We start from the raw sequence: 22,151 nt of genomic DNA, 5'->3' as shown, positions 1-22,151 counted from the left end.
AATTTCTCCATGTTTTCAATAAACTGTTACTTATTTTTGCTAGGTGAATCTCACTTGGGGCGGCATGGTGGCGCAGAGGTAGCATTGCTGCCTTGCAGTTAGGAGACCCGTCTGGGTTCGCTTCCCGGGTCCTCCCTGCGTGGAGTTTGCATGTTCTCCCCGTGTCTGCCACAGTCCAAAGGTTAGGTTAGGTACATTGGTGATCCTAAATTGTCTCTAGTGTGTGCTTGGTGTGTGGGTGTGTGTATGCGTGTGTGCCCTGTGGTGGGCTGGCGCCCTGCCTGGGGTTTCTTTCCTGCCTTGCATCCTGTGTTGGCTGGGATTGGCTCCAGCAGATCCTTGTGACCCTGTAGTTAGGATATAGATGGATGGATTTAACCTGGCTTTATTTTTATCAGGGCACAAGCCAACACTAGGTCTAAATTTTATGGTCAAAATGCAGTTAACTTGACTTGAATAATAGGGTCAAATTTTGTTTTTACCACGCTTATATTAACTTCACCTGTTTATTGTCTGGTACAAATGGCTAAGGATCTGCGCTGGTATCCCGAAGGTTGCCGGTTCGAATTCCTGTCACTGCCAAAAGAGATCCTACTCTGCTGGGCCCTTGAGCAAGGCCCTTAACCTGTAATTGCTCCAGGGGTCGCTGTACAATGGCTGACCCTGCACTCTGACCCCAAGGGGTATGCGAAAAGTAACAAATTCCTAATACAAAAAATTGTATAAGGAGAAATAAATAAAAAAAAAAAATCTTGTAATCGATATTTAACCCACTTCCTATTGTCCAAATGACGTGAAATTTTGCACACTTACTCACTTCCGATGACAATACATGAATCAACAATCAGTTTCACTAATTGATCAATTAATCCATGTGAATTAAGAAATGAAATTTTCATATGAAGAATAGTTCAGGATTTCACCAACAGATGGCGCTAGCAACGGATAGAAATATTATCCACTTTTTGCATCTTGTATGCAGATGTATGCATGTAAACGTCAAAGGAAGTGTTAAAATATCCATCCATCCATCCATCCTCTTCCGCTTATCCGAGGTCGGGTTGCGGGGGCAGCAGCTTGAGCAGAGATGCCCAGACTTCCCTCTCCCTGGCCACTTCTTCTAGCTCTTCCGGGAGAATCCCGAGGCGTTCCCAGGCCAGCCGGGAGACATAGTCCCTCCAGCATGTCCTGGGTCTTCCCCGGGGCCTCCTCCCGGTTGGACATGTCTGGGACACCTCACCAGGGAGGCGTCCAGGAGTCATCCTGATCAGATGCACGAGCCACCTCATCTGACTCCTTTTGATGCGGAGGAGCAGCGGCTCTACTCTGAGCCCCTCCTGGATGACTGAGCTTCTCACCCTGTCTTTTAAGGAAGTGTTAAAATAATCGATTACAAAATTATACTAAAACAAACCCAAGACTAAAAAGTTGAAAATAATATATGATAAAAGCATGGGCGTTTTTCGCCAATCGACATTCAAAAAAGCGCACACCCTTTTATTTTATTTTATTTTTTTTTACAAGTAATGTACAAGAGACTTATTTTTTTTACTTTTTAGTACACTTTTTAAGTTAATATAAGAGTGGTTTTTAAAAAGTATTTTTTTATATATGTCGTGATGTGAAATTTTGCATACAAGTTGATAAATATTTTGTATGTCTTTATTTGTAATTTAGGCAAAGCAAATGTAATATTAGTGTTACATTAGTGAGAAGCATTCATGTTTACTCCCCCCTTTTAGGAATAAGTGTCTTTGAATTTTACAGGAGAAAGTCGGGTGAAATTACATCTTTTATTGGCTAACTAAACAGATTACAAATGCAAGTTTTCGATGCAGGTAAGGCCCCCTCATCAGGCAAGGTGTAACATCAGGTGTAGGCCTGATGAAGGGGCCTTAGTTGCCTCGAAAACTTGCATTTGTAATCTGTTTAGTTAGCCAATAAAAGGTGTCATTTCATCCGACTTTCTCCTGCATCAATCTATGGCTAACACAGTACAACACTCTACTGCTTTGAATTTTACGACAGAGTTGGGGTGAAGTGCCTCAAACCAGTTTGGCAAGTGTTTCTCTGCTAAAGTCTCTCATCCCCACACAACGCCAGACTGCCTAACTGACAAGCTTTACATTAACGCCTGCTTTGGGGGACAGATGTGAAGATGTTCTATCACCCCATTGGTTCTTAAGTATGGAACTGGCTTGTATCAGAAGCCTTTAAGTACTATGACGCCCTATTGGCTCTAGGGGTTGGACAGAAAACCTATAAATTTGCTCACTCCCTCACTCTCTCTTCTCTCTTACCAAACTGATGCATGAACTGAAAAGGACAACACAATGAAGAGCACAGCTCGGCAGCCATATTGAGACAGGCATGCGGCCTGTTCTGAAGTTCAAGTTCAAGCACTTTATTGTCATTGTGTAACACAATGAAATTACTTTTTGTGACAGCCCCGAGGTGCATTTAAAGAAAAGTCAAATAATTCCAAATATGTCATATACAGTGTTAAGTGATCAAGTAACCAGAGCAAATTATTATTATTGCTCAAAGTACAGCAGCATAAATTGTTATTGCACCTGTTAATGAATAGTACATTACATATTCTACAGTATATTGTATTACATTAGTATATTGCACATTACCATTATAGCTTATTGCACATGTTCAATTAAAAATGGTCTCAGACTGAGGAGATTCAGAGTTTCAAGAAAGCTGACCACCAATGATGCCTTAACTAGAGACATTAAGCAACTAACAAATCTGTGCCGCCTGAACTACACATCACCATTTATCAGGTTGTATGGTTGCCAATATTCAAATGTACTTTGCTTATTGTTATTATTTATGAATATTATCAATAATATATTGTTTAAATTGTAACTTAACTCCTGCTTGTCTTTTACTACACCTAATTGCCTGAGGTTATAAATGTAGAAGGGAAGGTGGGGAGAAGTTATATACTATAATATCTTATAGACAGTGGTAAGTCTGTGAGATTTGAGGCATTCTGACAAAGGCTACACATTAATAATACAGAGGGGGAAAGTAGAACAATACATTACTCTACCGAGACAATACAGTATATATATTATTTTTTTATGAGAGAGTAAATCAAAAAGTGTCTCCAGTATCAAGCAACAAGCAGATCATGCCGACTACGCTATTAATCAAATCTAGATACAGTGCCTATAAAAGAGAATTCATCATCATAGATAGATAGATAGATAGATAGATAGATAGATAGATAGATAGATAGATAGATAGATAGATAGATAGATAGATAGATAGATAGATAGATATGAAAGGCACTATATAATAGATAGATAGATAGATAGATATGAAAGGTGCTATGATAGATAGATAGATAGATAGATAGATAGATAGATAGATAGATAGATAGATAGATAGATAGATAGATAGATAGATAGATAGATAGATAGATAGATAGATAGATAGATACTTTATTAATCCCAAGGGTCATCTTGGATGAAAAGCCACAAATATCCAGCAATAGAAGGAATCTGGGATGGAGGGGCAGTCAAAGATGACAAATTGCCTACAAGAAGTCCTTTTTCCTACAAGGAGCAATACCAATTTCTGAGGACAAACGTGGACCCCTCCCCCAACTAGTAATAATAATAATTCTTTACATTATTGTAGTGCTTTCCTCACTACTCAAAGCATGTTTCATAGTGATAACCCTAGTTGTCAGCTGTTGCGTCTTGGCTTATTCTCTTCTATCTGTATATCTTGCTGAACACATATTTTCCTATTTGGGATCGTGAGGGATGCCGGGAACCTTACCAGGCTGGGGCACCTTCAGTGTAGAAGGACCGGGGGAAGATAGCATGCAGATGGCATTGTCATCCCCCAGATGGGTAGATGGCAGTCCCCCAGGTTGCAGCAGCACCACAGATTTCTACAGGGGTATCATGGGAACTGGATTTCTGTGACTCAGCCCTGTTGGGTTCTGTGGGTGCTGCGGGGACTAGTGAACCCTATTTTGTGGTGCTCCAGCCTTACCCAGAAGTACTCTGGGCCAAGCCTTTGGGACACCGGAAGTACTTCCAGGGATTATATTAGCTGCCTGCCTCAACTCCGAGATCCAGAATCAGGAGGAGGAAGACTAAGCTTGTTGGAAGAAGTGGAGGAGGCAGTGACGGAGAAAGAAAGACAATTACAGAGCGTTCATGTGTGCTTGCTATTTACTTGTACTTGAGTCTGAAGAGTGGTAAACGCTTATTGTGTCTGAGTCATCGCTTTTTCTTTTCACTTGTGTCTGAGTCTGTGCTGTGTCGGGTGTTTGAGGAACGGGAGCGCCCCTTGGTGGCCACACGATAATAACTTAACCTCATAATTATGACCTTAAGGGGGTGGGGGGCAAATCTTTAATAAAATATCTGAGTCTGAAAGAAACCGAATAACTAAGGCCTTAAATGAATACTCCACCAAAAAAGTATTTTTTATATGTTATTACCACATGTATTTTGTAGTGCTAGCGGAGAAAGTATTTCAATCTCATGTTGTCAGGCAGAGCCGAGGTAAAAAGAATTTGTGATAAAATTTATCTCAATGGGGACCAACACTGAGCTGTTTGAGAGGTGCTACAGTCTGTAAAAAAAGTTTGACCGATTGACTGAATGAACAGCAAATGATATCAAAACGTCCCTGAAGAAAACTCGCGTTCCTCATGTCACATAAGTCATGTGGTTGTATGCTGACAATGGGCAAAATCCATGTATTATTATTTTTTTTTTTTTTTTTGCTAAATTATCATTAAATGAATACTTTGGAAACCATTAATCAGAGATCGCAGTTGCATGAACGTTTCGGTTTAAGGTAGACCATTACAAAATTTTTCAGTGCGTGTTAAAGGAAGGAAGATTTTGATGTGTGATTCATTTCCTTGTAGGAAAAGTGCATTAAAGTGCAACAAAATCAGCACACCGGGAGCCGAGTTGTTTCACACGAACAGGCTGACATGACAACTGCATTTTATGTGAATCATTTTACAAAGAGCATTAAATCAATAAAATGATTATAGCTAAGATATTTAGAATGCTATAGAGCAGAGGTTCTCAATTACTCTGACACGAGACACTTTTGGGTCATGGGATGCCACCTGTAGGTGGTGAGTTGCTACTGTTTATAATGGTGGTGGGTTGTGAAATGGGTTGCTGCTCAGACGATCGCACTTGTACCGACGCCTGCTCTAACGATTATCCTTGATTAAACCAGATGATCATGCTCAATTTACCAAGGCGGACCCCATCGCCTCCAGCTCATGATTCACCAAGGGAAAACAGCTCTGATGATTGTGCTTGATTCACCCAGGAAGACCCACTACCACCAGCTCTGATGATCAAGCATGATTCACCAAGAAGATCCCACCACCACCTTCAGCTCTGATGATTACACTTAGTTGACAAAGAGAAAACAGCTCTGATGACTGTGCTTGATTCACCAAGGAGGACCTACCACCACAACCAGCTCTGATGATACCGCATGATTCAGCAAGAAGATCCCACCACCACCTCCAGCACATGATTGCACAAGTTTCACCAAGAGAAAACAGCTCTGATGACTGTGTTTGATTCACCAAGGAGGACCCACCACCACCTCCAGCTCTGATGATCAAGTCATGATTCACCAAGAAGATCCCACCACCACCTCCAGCTCATGATTGTGCCCGATATCATGCGATACCACATGATTCACCAAAGAGGATCCACCACCATGTCCAGCTCTGATGATCATGATTGATTAATCAAGAGTAAACAGCTGTAATGATTTTGCTTAATTCACCAAGGAAGACCCACCACTACCACCAGCTCTGACGATAACGCGTGATTCACCATGAAGATCCCACCACCACCTCCAGCTCATGATTGCACATGATTCACCAAGGGATAACAGCTTAGACGATTGTGCTTGATTCACCAAGGGGATCCCACCACCACTTCCAGCTCTGATGATCAAGCATGATTCACCAAGAGAAAAAAGCTCAGGCGATACCACATGATTCTCCAAGGAGGACCCACCACCACCTCCTGCTCTGATAATAAAGCATGATTCACCAAGAGAAAATAGATCTGATGATTGCGTGATTCACCAAGGGGATCCCACCACGTCCAGCACTGATGATCAAGCACGATTCACCAAGAGAAAACAGCTCAGGTGATACCACATTATTCTCCAAGGAGGACCCACCATCATGTCTAGCTCTGATGATCACGTACGATTCACCAAGGGAAAACAGTTCAGATGATTACACTTATTCCTAAGGAGGACCCAATCACACCTCCAGCTCTGACGACTGCGCTCGATTCACCAAGAAGGACCCAACACCCCCAGATCTGATGATCCCACATGATTCACCCAAGGGGGACAGGCAGGTGGCAAAGAGTATTAATTGGGAAAAAGAGGGTCAGGACTTTACAAGGAGCTTTACAAGGAATACAAAATGACAAGCGACCTAAGAGTTTCCCACTCCACTGTCGCCAAGGTGAAAGTCCAAAAAAGTGGGATATTTCCAGAAATAAAATATTTACCTGAAGAAAGCTTTTTATTTGCAATGCTCTTACGTGTCGAATAAATACCATGAAATCACCTTTAACATGTTTGAATTACATTTGCATGAAAAGGTCAGTGAAATATAAGACATTACTGAAATATCATTTAAATTTGTTTAATGATGTGGGAAAAATACTCACACCAGCACCGGCCTGACCGCATTGTTCATATTCCCATACGCTGCTCTCCCAAGGAGCTCCCTGAAGCAGTTCTCGGCCAATACGGCCGGGTTTTCATCTGAAGGGGTGGTAGGAGGTCCAGTTCTAATAAATCAAAGCAAAAAACAAATTTTTGATTAAAAAAAGGAAAGGATAAATCCAAAAAGAATAACCAATGGAGACATGCATACAAATTCAGAGATACCAAATTTTACGTTTTTAGCCCTGGTGACATTTTATAATCCCGAAATAGGAATTTAGCATACCCTGTTAAAACAAAATTGATTTAAAAGTACAGTTTATCAGTAAATATTTTCACTTTATTATCCCATTATATATAAAGGGAGACTGGGCAGATCCAAGTTTGAGTGGACAGTCTCTGTGGGGTCAGACGAGGAGGTCATGTTATAGTAACATGCTGGAATTCAATGAGGAAGCAACAAAGGGGTACAACCAGAGTGAAGCAGATGATATTATTGATCTGGACTGTCAGAAAGCATTTGATTAGGTGCCACGTGAGAGGTTGGGCATCAAACTAAAAGAAGTAGGGTCCCTTGCCTTCCTTGACTCTTTTCAGTATGCATACCGCTCAAACAGGTCAACTGAGGATGCCATATGCTCTGCCCTTCACCTCTCCCTGACACATCTGGATAAAAGAGACACATGTCAGGATGCTATTCATAGACTTTAGCTCCGCCTTCAACACAATCATCCCCTTAAAAGCTGCTTGTAAAACTGAGCAGGTTGGGCCTGAACACCACCCTCTGCAATTGGATCCTGGACTTCTTGACACAGAGGCCCCAGTCAGTTCGGATGGGCTGCAACACTTCCAGCAACTTCACACTGAGCACTGGAGCACCACAGGGCTGCGTGCTTAGTCCACTGCTGTTCACCCTGCTGACTCACGACTGCACAGCCACGCACAACACCAACCACATCATCAAGTTTGTGGATGATATGACGGTGCTGAGACTGATAAGCAGGGATGATGAAACAGCATACAGAGATGAGTTGGAACGGCTGTCTGCATGGTGTGAAGACAACAATCTATCTCTCAATGTCGACAAGACAAAAGAGATAATCGTGGACTTCAGAAAATGACATCCTGCCCACATCCCATCCAGCATCAACGGTTTAGATATGGAGACTGTTAGGAGTACCAAGTTCCTCGGTGTGCAAATAACTGAGGAACTTACGTGGACGCATAACACCTCATCACTAATCAAGAAAGCCCAGCAAAGACTACACTTCCTGAGGCGGCTGAAGCGAGCAAGTCTTCCACCTTCCATCCTCACCATGTTCTACAGAGGCGCCATTGAGAGTGTTCTGACCAGCGGCATCACTCTTTGGTATGGCAACTGCAACATATCCAACAGCAAGCGCCTGCAAAGGATAGTGAAGACAGCAGAGAACATTATTGGGGTGCCTCTCCCTTCACCACAGGACATATTTTACAAACGCAGTGTCCGCAAGGCCTGCAGTATTGTGCAGGACCCCTTACACCCCTCACATGGACTTTTCACACTTCTGCCATCCAAGAGAAGATACTGCAGCATCACAGTCAGATCTGCCAGGCTGCAGGAGGGTTTCTACCCCCAAGCTGTTAGACTCCTTAACACCAGGCTGCCCCCTGGGACCTTCCACACGGCCTCAACCACCTCTAAAAACAGAACTTTTATACATGTGAGCCACTGTCCTGTAAAGACGAGTGTGCAGGTAGAGAAGAACTGAAGATCTCATACTGACCTTTAAGGATTTTGACATTCTTGTTATCCTTCTGCTGTGAAACATTCTGACCTGTCATTGTTTATACATCTTAAACAACTATTATCATACACTGATCATTTCTCTATTATCTATATTATTTATTATTTATTTATTATATTACATATCTATTGACTATATTTATGTACAGTTAGGTCCAAAAATATTTGGACAGAGACAACGTTTTTCTAATTTTGGTTTTGTACATTACCACAATGAATTTTAAATGAAACAACTCCGATGCAGTCAAAGTGCAGACTTTCAGCTTTAATTCAGTGGGGTGAACAAAACGATTGCATAAAAATGTGAGGCAACTAAAACATTTTGTGAACACAATCCCTTCATTTCAGGGGCTCCAAAGTAATTGGACAATTGACTCAAAGGCTATTTCATGGGCAGGTGTGGTCAAGTCCATCGTTATGTCCTTATCAATTAAGCAGATAAAAGACCTGGAGTTGATGTGAGGTGTGGTGCTTGCATGTGGAAGATTTTGCTGTGAACAGACAAAATGCGGTCAAAGGAGCTCTCCATGCAGGTGAAAGAAGCCATCCTTAAGCTGCGAAAACAGAAAAAACCCATCCGAGAAATTGCTCCAATATTACAAGTGGCAAAATCTACAGTTTGGTCCATCCTGAGAAAGAAAGCAAGCACTGGTGAACTCAGCAACGCAAAAAGACCTGGACGTCCACGGAAGACAACAGTGGTGGATGATCGCAGAATCATTTCCATGGTGAAGAGAAACCCCTTCACAACAGCCAACCAAGTGAACAACACTCTCCAGGGGGTAGGCGGGCGTATCGATATCCAAGTCTACCATAAAGAGAAGACTGCATGAAAGTAAATACAGAGGGTGCACTGCAAGGTGCCAGCCACTCATAAGCCTCAAGAATAGAAAGGCTAGATTGGACTTTGCTAATGAACATCTAAAAAAGCCAGCACAGTTCTGGAAAAACATTCTTTGGACAGATGAAACCAAGATCAACCTCTACCAGAATGATGGCAAGAAAAAAGTATGGAGAAGGCGTGGAACAGCTCATTATCCAAAGCATAGCACATCATCTGTAAAACACGGTGGAGGGAGGCAGTGTGATGGCTTGGGCGTGCATGGCTGCCAGTGGCACTGGGACACTAGTGTTTATTGATGAGGTGACACAGGACAGAAGCAGCCGAATGAATTCTGAGGTGTTCAGAGACATACTGTCTGCTCAAATCCTGCTAAATACAGCAGTCAAACTGATTCATGATACAGATGGACAATGAGCCAAAACATACAGCCAAAGCAACCCAGGAGTTTATTAAAGCAAAGAAGTGGAAAATTCTTGAATGGCCAAGTCAGTCGCCTGATCTTAACCCAACTGAGCAGGCATTTCACTTGTTGAAGACTAAACTTCAGACAGAAAGGCCCACAAACAAACAGCAACTGAAAGCCGCTGCAGTAAAGGCCTGGCAGAGCATTCAAAAGGAGGAAACCCAACATCTGGTGATGTCCAGGAGTTCAAGACTTCAGGCTGTCATTGCCAGCAAAGGGTTTTCAACCAAGTATTAGAAATGAACATTTGATTTCCAGTTATTTAATTTGTCCAATTACTTTTCAGCCCCTGAAACGAAGGGATTGTGTTCACAAAATGCTTTAGTTGCCTCACATTTTTATACAATCGTTTTGTTCACCCCACTGAATTAAAGCTGAAAGTCTGCACTTCAACTGCATCGGAGATGTTTCATTTAAAATTCATTGTGGTCATGTACAGAACCAAAATTAGAAAAATGTTGTCTCTGTCCATATATTTATGGACCTAACTCTATCTAGTTTGCAAATACCATAAATTGCATCAATGTTCATATTGCTAACTCCACGTCAATATTGCTGCTACTTCCTTGTCTGGTCTTTGTGCATTGGCATGTCTCGTTTGTGTTTTAATTTTAAATCTTAATTTTAATTCTAGTTTTAATTTACTATTTGCACGTCATGTTGTTACACTGTGGACCTTGAGCTTCGCAATTTCGTCTATCTGTATACTTGTAGGGCGGCACGGTGGCGCAGTGGGTAGCGCTGCTGCCTCGCAGTTGGGCGATCTGGGGACCTGGGTTCGATTCCCGGGTCCTCCCTGCGTGGAGTTTGCATGTTCTCCCCGTGTCTGCGTGGGTTTCCTCCGGGCGCTCCGGTTTCCTCCCACATTCCAAAGACATGCAGGTTAGGTGGATTGGCGATTCTAAATTGGCCCTAGTGTGTGCTTGGTGTGTGGGTGTGTTTGTGTGTGTCCTGCGGTGGGTTGGCACCCTGCCCAGGATTGGTTCCCTGCCTTGTGCCCTGTGTTGGCTGGGATTGGCTCCAGCAGACCCCCGTGACCCTGTGTTCGGATTCAGCGGGTTGGAAAATGGATGGATGGATGCATACTAAAATATAAAGTGCAATATAAATAAAATTTATTATTATTATTATTATTATACTTGTATATGGTTGAGATGACAATAAAGTTCACTTGACTTGACTTTGAAATGTAGAAGTCATGCTGCTGTGCTTTTCTGAAAGTAGAATAAAAGAAGAATAAATAGCAGCTAATTAAATGAGCTCACTGATTAGGAATCTGGTTGGAACAAAAACCTGCAGCCACAGTGGCCCCCAGGACCGAGTTTGGGAAACACTAACTTAGACCAGCGCCATCTGCAGGCCCTCAGACTCTTTCTCTCTCTCTCTCTCTCTCTCTTTCTTTCTCTCCAGCTGCATGCCTTATGTAGGAAAACAGAAATGATGAAGCAGCGTCCATCAAAACAAGGTGCAAAGCTCACGGAGACTTCTCTCTAACCAAACAATCTTTTCAGACCATTGACATAAGGCAATATTAGAAAAGTCAACATAGACTGAAATGGAATTTGACACAGACACACTCACACATACATACTGATGAGCCAAAACGTTCTGATCACTCTAATAGGAAAGGAAATGATTACATGCTAAGCTGAAATTAAGTCCTCGTAATCGTCATGTTGAATGCAGAAGGCATGGGTAGGTGTAAAGAAAGACCTGAGGGACTTTGATAAGGGCCTAATCTTTATGGCAAGACTGTGATCTCATGACATTGCTAAAATGAGGCCCGCTATGGTGGAGTACCTACAGAGTGTAGCGTGCGGCTGGGGACCTTGCCCAGCTGGGACGCCTCCACGCTGGCAGGACCGGGAGAGCAAGCGCGGCCAGTGCGTTACCTCCCCCGGGACGCTAGATGGCAACCCTCCTGAGTTGCAGCGGTGCTTCAGACTCATGGGAGTTTGGAGTGTTGTGCAGCCCTGTTGGGATTTGCAGGCGCCACCAGGGGGTGCTGCAGCAGGAGCTGCTGAGCCCTCACGGGCAGTTTTTCCACCACAACTGGAAGTGCAGCCAGAAATGAGTAATCAAGCACCTGGAGCAATTCTGGGTGCATTATAAAAGGAGCCAGCAGTAGGGAATCCATTCCTGGCCTTTCCCGGACATTTTTCATTCCCAGGAATGAAGCTGCTAGAATTCCCGGGTGAACGGGAACGGCCAAGCTAGCATATATAGCGTGTAAAAGTGTAAAAATCGATCAAGAAATAACAGAGTTATAGTTGAAAATATTTAAGGTAGCGCCAATGCTGCAGCTTGCACTTCATGAGACAACAACTTTGAACAGCAACTTGAAACTGTAATGAGCCAGTCTGTTGCATCCGCATTATCTGTGCCAAGAAACTTGCCATCACAGAATGATGACAAGAAAATGGATGCATCAGTAAAAGCTAAAATGGCGGTGTTTCAGAGCAATGGCAAGTGAGGGCATGGTTAAGAACAAGTGTATCCGTATCTGATGATTGTGCCGTCTACTTCACTGGAGGCAGAGCGTGCTTTCTCAGCAGCTGGCGTACTCTGCACGAAGGTGTGCTCTCACCTGGACGACCGCACGCTGGACACGATGTGCGTTCTACACTCTTATTACTGCAACTAACTAGATACATGTACATACAGTACATCCGGAAAGTATTCACAGCGCATCACTTTTTCCACCTTTTGTTATGTTACAGCCTTATTCCAAAATGGATTAAATTCATTTTTTTCCTCAGAATTCTACACACAACACCCCATAATGACAATGTGAAAAAAGTTTACTTGAGGTTTTTGCAAATTTATTAAAAATAAAAAAACTGAGAAATCCCATGTCCATAAGTATTCACAGCCTTTGCTCAATACTTTGTCGATGCACCTTTGGCAGCAATTCCAGCCTCAAGTCTTTTTGAATATGATGCCACAAGCTTGGCACACCTATCCTTGGCCAGTTTCGCCCATTCCTCTTTGCAGCACCTCTCAAGCTCCATCAGGTTGGATGGGAAGCGTCGGTGCACAGCCATTTTAAGATCTCTCCAGAGATGATTAATCAGATTCAAGTCTGGGCTCTGGCTGGGCCACTCAAGGACATTCACAGAGTTGTCCTGAATCCACTCCTTTGATATCTTGGCTGTGTGCTTAGGGTCGTTTTCCTGCTGAAAGATGAACCGTCGCCCCAGTCTGAGGTCAAGAGTGCTCTGGAGCAGGTTTTCATCCAGGATGTCTCTGTACATTGCTGCAGTCATCTTTCCCTTTATCCTGACTAGTCTCCCAGTTCCCCATCCCCACAGCATGATGCTGCCACCACCATGCTTCACTGTAGGGATGGTATTGGCCTGGTGATGAGCGGTGCCTGGTTTCCTCCACACATGACGCCTGGCATTCACACCAAAGAGTTCAATCTTTGTCTCATCAGACCAGAGAATTTTCTTTCTCATGGTCTGAGAGTCCTTCAGGTGCCTTTTGGCAAACTCCAGGCAGGCTGCCATGTGCCTTTTACTAAGGAGTGGCTTCCGTCTGGCCACTCTACCATACAGGCCTGATTGGTGGATTGCTGCAGAGATGGTTGTCCTTCTGGAAGGTTCTCTTCTCTCCACAGAGGACCTCTGGAGCTCTGACAGAGTGACCATCAGGTTCTTGGTCACCTCCCTGACTAAGGCCCTTCTCCCCCGATCGCTCAGTTTAGATGGCCGGCCAGTTCTAGGAAGAGTCCTGGTGGTTTCGAACTTCTTCCACTTACAGATGATGGAGGCCACTGTGCTCATTGGGACCTTCAAAGCAGTAGAAATTTTTCTGTAACCTTCCCCAGATTTGTGCCTCGAGACAATCCTGTCTCGGAGGTCTACAGACAATTCCTTTGACTTCATGCTTGGTTTGTGCTCTGACATGAACTGTCAACTGTGGGACCTTACATAGACAGGTGTGTGCATTTCCAAATCATGTCCAGTCAACTGAATTTACCACAGGTGGACTCCAATGAAGCTGCAGAAACATCTCAAGGATGATCAGGGGAAACAGGATGCACCTGAGCTCAATTTCGAGCTTCATGGCAAAGGCTGTGAATACTTATGTACATGTGCTTCTCAATTTTTTTATTTTTAATAAATTTGCAAAAACCTCAAGTAAACTTTTTTCACGTTGTCATTATGGGGTGTTGTGTGTAGAATTCTGAGGAAAAAAATTTTATCCATTTTGGAATAAGGCTGTAACATAACAAAATGTGGAAAAAGTGATGCGCTGTCAATACTTTCCGGATGCACTTTATATGACAGCATGAACTGCTTGTAGTTAAGGTTTGTCTTTTATTGGTCTCAACATAGTGCAGTAGTTTTATTAAAAATAAGAGTTGGTCGTTCTAAAACCGTTCACATGTGAGATGCCCGTGAACTGTGTCATCCCCAGGAGCCCGGGATTCCCAAATTCCGGGGAATGGATAAACCTGTCTGGGAATGGATTCCCTAACCAGCAGCCACTACTCGGGAAGCCAGAGCCGGGAGGGGGAGCGATGAAGCTTGACCCGAGGAGTGAAGGAGGAGAAGGAAAAGTGTGAAGCAAGAGACTTGCTGTATTGTGCTGTGCTTGTGCTGGGACTGTGTTATAGTTGTGGGGAATGGGGAAGGCGTTTTCCACAAGGGAAAAAGAAAATAAAAATCAGAGTGTGACTTGAACTTGTGTCCCATGCTTGTCTGTGGTGGGCCACAAGAGTGGTCCAAAGAGGGGAAAAAAAACACAAACTGGTAAACAGGTACTGTGCGGCCAAGATTCATGGGCCCACGTGGTGTGAGTGCTGCAGGAGATGGAGAGGCATCCCAGAGGGTGATACCTCACCTGGACTGAACTCCCTGGTAAAACAAAGTGGAAGGATGGGCTCTCTAACTGGATAGGAACAAGAACCCTTACCCGGCCAAATATGATGTGAGGACCAAAAGAGACTCCAGCATCTGGGTACTATACCCCCAAAATATATGCTAGAGGGCAGCATCCTTGGGATTCGGGTTCACTTCAGATACCCACAGGTTATTATTGGATTTGGAGTTGCAAAACACAGCTCTTTGGGGTTCCATGGGTGCCAACCAGGGGATGCTGTAAGGGGGATATTGTCATTACTTTGTGGGATTCCTGTCTCACTTGGAAGTCCTAGCCACGGAAGTATTGCTGGGGCACAGATCAAGGAGTCGAGAGGAGGTGGACAAAGCTTTGATAGGAGAGAGCGTGAAGAAAGAGGAGTATCTTTCTGGGCTGTTCACTTTAATTTTCATTATTTGATTTGGGACGATAATGTTTATTGATTAAAAAAATGGACAATATCTGAACCCCAGATTAGTTTGGGTGCTATTGTGTCTGGGGTTTGAGGATTAGCACTAGAATCCTTGAAGCCTACAAAAAACCTTGTACTCCCAGCCTGTGGCTATGCTCTCACACAGCATAACGGGGTTCATTGCACTGTATGTCATGGCACATTACTCTAGTAGCCATAGTTAAAAGTACCTGCAGTTTCAACTTCTGATGATTTATACCAGATGGGATAGTCTTTGTTGACCTCTGTAACCAGTAGGAGGCGCCACTAACACTAGAATCCCTGAAGCCTACGAAAAAACTTTTCGAATTGCTCAGTTCATCTTCTGCTCACTTAACTATTTACAGTAACAGACATTTTAATCAAAAGGGGGTCCAAACTTTTACATGCCACTGTATATGCAATGCTGTGAGGTTGGACAGTTTCTGGATGATAAGCCAACTCTTACCGGTCAGTGTCTTCCGCAGACTGCATGTTAAACAACATGGAGGGGATGAGTTTATCCATGTGCTGAGGCTCCCAGATAATCGCTTGAAGTTCATCGTTGACTGTTTTGCGGACAACTCCTTGAAGGCCCTTAATGCCAGCAACTCGAATCCTGACAAAGGAAAAAACAGTAGAAGGATAATGGGAGGAATTTTAGGCTTTTATAGTTTAAGAAACTGTGGTCTAATGAACCCAACACGTCTGTGAGATGTACAGTTCAGGCAAAATAATGTACATCCACCTGGGCTGATAACATTTAAACTTAATGTTTCTAAACTCCACACTGGTCATGTCACCATTCTCAGGGTTAACTTTAGGGTATATCTGCTTTACTCCTGTAAGTGGTCACATCAAAAAATAGCTACAAGATGGATTGATTTCAGCTGTATATTTTGTTAGTCGAGCCCAGATTAAGACCACCACAGGCCCCTTGATGACTTAGCTCCTTTACAGAGAGATGGAGTCCTGCCAAGTGCAAAAGTTCGCTGACGACACTGCTATCGTGAGCTGCATCAGGAGTGGGCAGGAGGAGGAATATACAACAACAACATTTATTTATATAGCACATTTTCATACAAAAAATGTAGCTCAAAGTGCTTTACATAATGAAGAAATGAAGTATAGGAACCTAATCAAGGACTCTGTAAAAATGGTGCGACTCACACCACCTACATCTGAACATTAACAAAACCAAGGAGCTGGTGGTGGATTTTAGGAGGACCAGAACCCTCATAGACCCCGTTATCATCAGAGGTGACTGTGTGCAGAGGGTGCAGACCTATAAATACCTGGGAGTGAAGCTGGATGAGTGCAGCCCTCGACCCTCTGCAGTTCGCATACCAGGAAGGTGGGAGCGGAGGATGCCATCATCTACATGCTACACTGATCCCTCTCCCACTTGGACAGAGGCAGTGGTGCAGTAAGAATTATGTTTCTGGACTTCTCTAGTGCCTTCAACACCATCCAACCTCTGCTCCTTAGGGACAAGCTTACAGAGATGGGAGTAGATTCATACCTGGTGGCACGGATCGTGGACTATCTTACAGACAGACCTCAGTATGTGCGTCTCCGGAACTGCAGGTCTGACATTGTGGTCAGCAGCACAGGAGCGCCGCAGTGGACTGTACTTTCTCCGGTCCTGTTCAGCCTATATACATCGGACTTCCAATACAACTCGGAGTCCTGCCACGTGCAAAGGTTCGCTGACGACACTGCTATCGTGGGCTGCATCAGGAGTGGGCAGGAGGAGGAGTGTAGGAACCTAATCAAGGACTTTGTTAAATGGTGCGACTCAAACCACCTACATCTGAACATTAACAAAACCAAGGAGCTGGTGGTGGATTTTAGGAGGACCAGGCCCCTCATGGACCCCGTGATCATCAAAGGTGACTGTGTGCAGAGGGTACAGACCTATAAATACCTGGGAGTGCAGCTGGATGATAAATTGGACTGGACTGCCAATACTCATGATCTGTAAAAGAGACGACAGAGCCGACTATACTTCCTTAGAAGAGTGGCGTCTTTATAACATCTGCAATAAGATGCTGCAGATGTTCTATCAGACGGTTGTGGTGAGCGTCCTTTTCTACACGGTGGTGTGCTGGGGAGGCAGCATAAAGAAGAGAGACGCCTCACGCCTGGACAAACTGGTGAGGAAGGCAGGCTCTATTGTGGGCATGGAGCTGGACAGTTTGACATCTGTGGCAGAGCGACGGGCGCTGAGCAGACTCCTATCAATCATGGAGAATCCACTGCATCCACTGAACAGGATCATCTCCAGACAGAGGAGCAGCTTCAGTGACAGACTGCTGTCACCGTCCTGCTCCACTGACAGACTGTAGAGATCATTCCTCTCCCACACTATGCGACTCTAAACGTTAACATTATACAAAGTTATTGTCTGTTATACCTGCATTGTTATCACTCTTTAATTTAATATTGTTTTTTAACAACATGCTGCTCCTGGAGTATGTGAATTTCCCCTTGGAATTCATAAAGTATCTATCTAGATGATCATACCTTTAACAATGCAGCGTACGGACACACAGCATTTATTGCAGTGGTGTATTTCCCACTCTTGCTTTCTGCATGAGCCTACAATATTGTTTCATCGAGTGGGGTAGTGGGAAGATTGACGAAAAGGCCGCCATCAACTGTCAACCTTATTGTTAGCATTTGGTGGCATTACCTTTTAATTACAACACTAGGGGGCTTTGCCCCCTGCTCACTTCGCTTGCCAACCACCCGGCCTGCGCTATGCGCCAGCCATTTCGCATCTCTACCGCTGGCGTATGTGGATTTCACTTTCACCAAACAACAAATCTTTTAATTCTCGTGGATATGCCTCAGCATTGGAAAGAAACACTTCTTTTGCATGATGGCAACCCGAATTAAACAATCTACAAGTCTCCGACTTAAAAGTTTAAATCTGAACAATATATTTGATCTCTTTTTTCTGTTCCGTTATTACACCGAGTAATAATTTCCATTTGTTTGCGCTAATGTGATCTTTACTATCATTTTTTTTTTGAGACTTTCAAGTTTGAATACTTTCATCATCTCTAACTTGCTCTGCATGTGTATTGCGCCAATGTTTTTGAATTCTTTCCGACGTCCTAGTTTGTAATCCACTCTTTGTCTTTTATTTCCGGGCCCGGGCCTGGTTAAATCTTTTGGCACAAAGTCTCGTCTCACGAGAGAGACTAGAACAATCTTGACGACAACAGGCCATTCGGCCCAACAAAGGTCACCAGTCCTATCCACTTAATTCTTCTAAAATTATATCAAGTTGAGTTTTGAAAGTCCCGAAAGTCTAACTGTCTACCTGGTCACTTATTCAATGTGTCCGAGGTTCTCTGGGTGAAGAAAAACTTCCTGATGTTAATGTGACGTTTACCCCAGACAAGCTTCCAGGTGTGTCCCTGTTGTTCTTGATGAACTCATTTTAAAGTCACCGTCTTGATCCACTGGATTAATTCCCTTCATAATTTGAAACACTTCAATCATATCACATTTTAATCTTTTTGTTTAAACTGTAAAAGGTTCAGCTCTTTTAATCTTTCCTCCTAACTCATCCCATGTAGTCCTCTAATCAGCCCTGTTGATCTTCTCTGGACCTTTTCTTGTGCTGTTATGTCCTTTTTGTAGCCTGAAGAACAAAACTGCACACAGGACTCCAGATGAGGCCTCACCAGTGTGTTATAAAGCCTGAGCAGAACCTCCTGTGACTTGTACTCCACACGTCAAGGCGCTATATAACCTGACATTCCGTTAGCCTTCTTAATAACACTATCTGGAAGTTGATAGTGAGGAGTCCACTACAACTTCTAAGTTCTTCTCATAAGATGGACTTTCAAGTTTCAGTCCTCTCATTATGTATTCAAACTTCACAATTTTATTTCCTACTTGTAATACTTTACATTTACTGCCATTCAATTTCATAGTCCACAAATCTGTCTAAGCCTGTATGCTGTCCAAGTCCTTCTGTGATGATTCAGTGGATTCTCAGTTATCTGCCAATCCACCTATCTTGGTATCATCTGCAAACTTATCCAGCTTGCTATTTCTATTCCTATCCAAATCTCTCTATATATAAAAGCCAAATACCACTGACTCACTCATCACAAAATCTCCCGCACTATGAGGACTTGGGACTTGAAATTTAGAACGTAGGTTGCTCTTGACCCATAGGTACTCGCCAAGAAACGGTTTTACAAATTTCGTGGTCCAAACGTGAAATTTCTTGTAGTTTTTTAGACCCGTTTGTATGTCGGTCCGCTTTTCACGAGAGAACTACTTAACGGATTTACATTGTATTTTTTCCTATAATTTGCTTGGACATTCCGGTTGATTTTGCGTCTTCTCTCATTGCGCTAAGAATCACAGTTTGCTTGCAAGGGCAATATATTCTCGCTAATCCGAGACAGAGGCTGCGGGCCGAGGGGAGGAGGAAGTGTGACATCAGGAGTAGAGAGCTGGGCCGGGTTCTCCTCAGTGTCCTGTTTCACCAATACGCGGGCAAAGCCGAGGGGGACGGCTAGTCATTATATATATATATATATATATATATATATATATATATATATATATATATATATATATATATATATACACACATATATATAAAATAGCAGCGGCCCCAGCACTGACCCAACCCACTTAACATCGGCCAATTCTGAGTCTGAGCTAATTCTGCACCCATCTACAAACATCACCCTGAACTGCCACTTCTTTTAGTTTGATGCCCAACCTCTCATGTGGCACCTTATCAAATGCTTTCTGAAAGTCCAGATAAATAATGTCAGCTGCTTCACTTTGATCGTATCCTTTTGTTGCCTCCTCATAGAATTCCAGCATGTTAGTAAAACACGACCTCCCTCTTCTGACCCCATGCTGACTGTTCCTAATAACTACTGTCCTTGCCAGGTGTTGCTCAATCTTATCCTTAACTAGCAAAATACCCGCGCTTCGCAGCGGAGAAGTAGTGTGTTAAAGAGGTTATGAAAAAGTAAAGGAAACATTTTAAAAAAAACGTAACATGATTGTCAATGTAATTGTGTTGTCATTGTTATGAGTGTTGCTGTCATATATATATACATATACACATATACACACACATATACACACATATACAGATATATTATATATACATATACACATATATTTTTTATATATATATTTTATATATATATATATATATATATATATATATATATATATATATATATATATATATACACACATACATACATACATACATACATATACACACATAGATGCACTTACAATAACATAGAAATCAATATAAACAACATTAACATCATTATCATATGAGAATATGAAGTAATATATAAGAAGCACATTTCATATAAATATAAATAATTAAACAGTAAAATCTTCTTCTATAATTTGCTACCGTGGCTTTTTGTTGGTCTGTCCAGGATTTTAAATCACCTGTAGCTTGCAAACCGTTTCACCTATTGGCTTGAAATGTGGTACACATATAATACGTCACGTCTGCTATCCGCTTTATGGGTGATGATTGTATTACTCTTTTTATGTTTATTTGATTTTAGAATCAACTCCTATCTGCGCACACCAGGGCGGCCGTGGGCAGATGCGTATGGTGTATTCACTCCATGTTATCGTGCATTGCGCTGTCACTGGTATTTTGATAAAAGAATTTGAACAATATATAAGAAGCGTATAAATTATTAAACAGTAAAACATTAACATTTAAGAAGTAAAGTTACATTGAGTACTACTGCAGTGCCTTCGGGTATACCTCATTTTTTCTTTGCCCATTACATGCTTAAATGTATACATTTTTTGGTGCACCTACCCGAGAACACGCGACATATAACCGACCGTGGGAGAAGCATGGATTTTAAACACGCGTTGAGTTCATCTGCTGGTCTCCCTCGTGGAATAACTGGTAATGTTTGAGTAAAATCTACAGCGAGTAAAACGACATTACCTCCTTTTTTTTTTTTACGATCTCTGAGATCTTGCTTTTTTCGGTTCAAGGCTTCATAAGCTCTTTTATGTTCAATGTTGTACTTAATAAGTACTAATTATCCCAAACCATCATCTTTGAATGTTGCAAGACTTTCGCCTTGTATGTAGATCGGGGTAATTACATTCATTGCATTCCTAGTCTGAATCACAATCTGATTGTATGGGTGGTTACCTGGCACTGTAGGGTTGCCACCCGTCCTTTAAAATACGGAATCGTGCCGCGTTTGAGAATGAAATTGCGTGTCCCGTTTTGAATCAATACTGGACGGGATTTATCCCGTATTTTTTTTATAATTTTTTTTTTAAAGCAGCGTCTCATGCAAATCATCCCACACGCATTTTATGAAGATGCCTCCTTTCCTACTTTTGATTGGGTAATACTTGATGTCATCGTTAGTTTGATTGGTGTTTTTAACTGTCCAGTGAGGAGGGCGTGTCTTTTAAGTACAGTCTGCAAAGTGTTGGCACTGAGATATGGCGTCAGCGCCATAGTTGAAGCCCCTAACGTTGCGGTCAGCAAGTCGGCTAACATCCGCCATGTGCCGTCTTTCAGTTGCGAGAAGCAGATCATAGAATGGTTGAAACTGTTGCCCCTAACGTTGCGCCACGGCGTGTGGTTCGTTTATACCTCGTGTGTTCTCATTAAAGTTTTATCTCGCGAATATGTTATTGCAATCCGCAGCGGGAGCGTTTCTATAAACTTAATTTAAACTTACGTTTTACACCGTGCTTTCTTTCCCTTATGAACATGCTTGTATGCTTAACTCGCTCCGTTCTCAATTGTTTAATTAATTTTTTGCTCTTAGCTGTTCGCGGCTCTTCCTCCATTTCCCCCTACTTCGTTCTTTTATCTCGTGAATATGTTATTGCAATCCTTAACGGGAGCGTTTCAATAAACTGATTGAAAATAGTTTTGCATTTACCTTTTTAGTAAAAGGCGAGCTTTTAAGCCTGAGAAATCAGCCCGTAAATGCACACGTTTAATTGCACATGTGTTAATATGTATGGTTACACAGTATTAAAAGACAGT

At 42.6% G+C, this 22,151-nt stretch overlaps 1 protein-coding gene across 1 annotated transcript in view; it reads right to left on the bottom strand.

Moving 5' to 3' along the window:
* efr3a (EFR3 homolog A (S. cerevisiae)) overlaps positions 1-22,151 on the bottom strand; it is a 313,432-nt gene that overhangs the window by 124,898 nt on the left and 166,383 nt on the right. The window contains exons 7-8 of the mRNA XM_051928967.1: positions 15,567-15,716; positions 6,711-6,833 (exon numbers count right to left, since the gene is read on the bottom strand). Of these exons, the coding sequence (XP_051784927.1) occupies positions 6,711-6,833; positions 15,567-15,716 (273 nt within the window). The remainder of the gene's footprint in view (positions 1-6,710; positions 6,834-15,566; positions 15,717-22,151) is intronic.

Source organism: Erpetoichthys calabaricus, chromosome 6, assembly GCF_900747795.2.
Source record: "Erpetoichthys calabaricus chromosome 6, fErpCal1.3, whole genome shotgun sequence".
Classification (NCBI taxonomy): Eukaryota; Metazoa; Chordata; class Cladistia; order Polypteriformes; family Polypteridae; genus Erpetoichthys; species Erpetoichthys calabaricus.
This window is presented reverse-complemented; position numbering and strand designations above follow the sequence as displayed.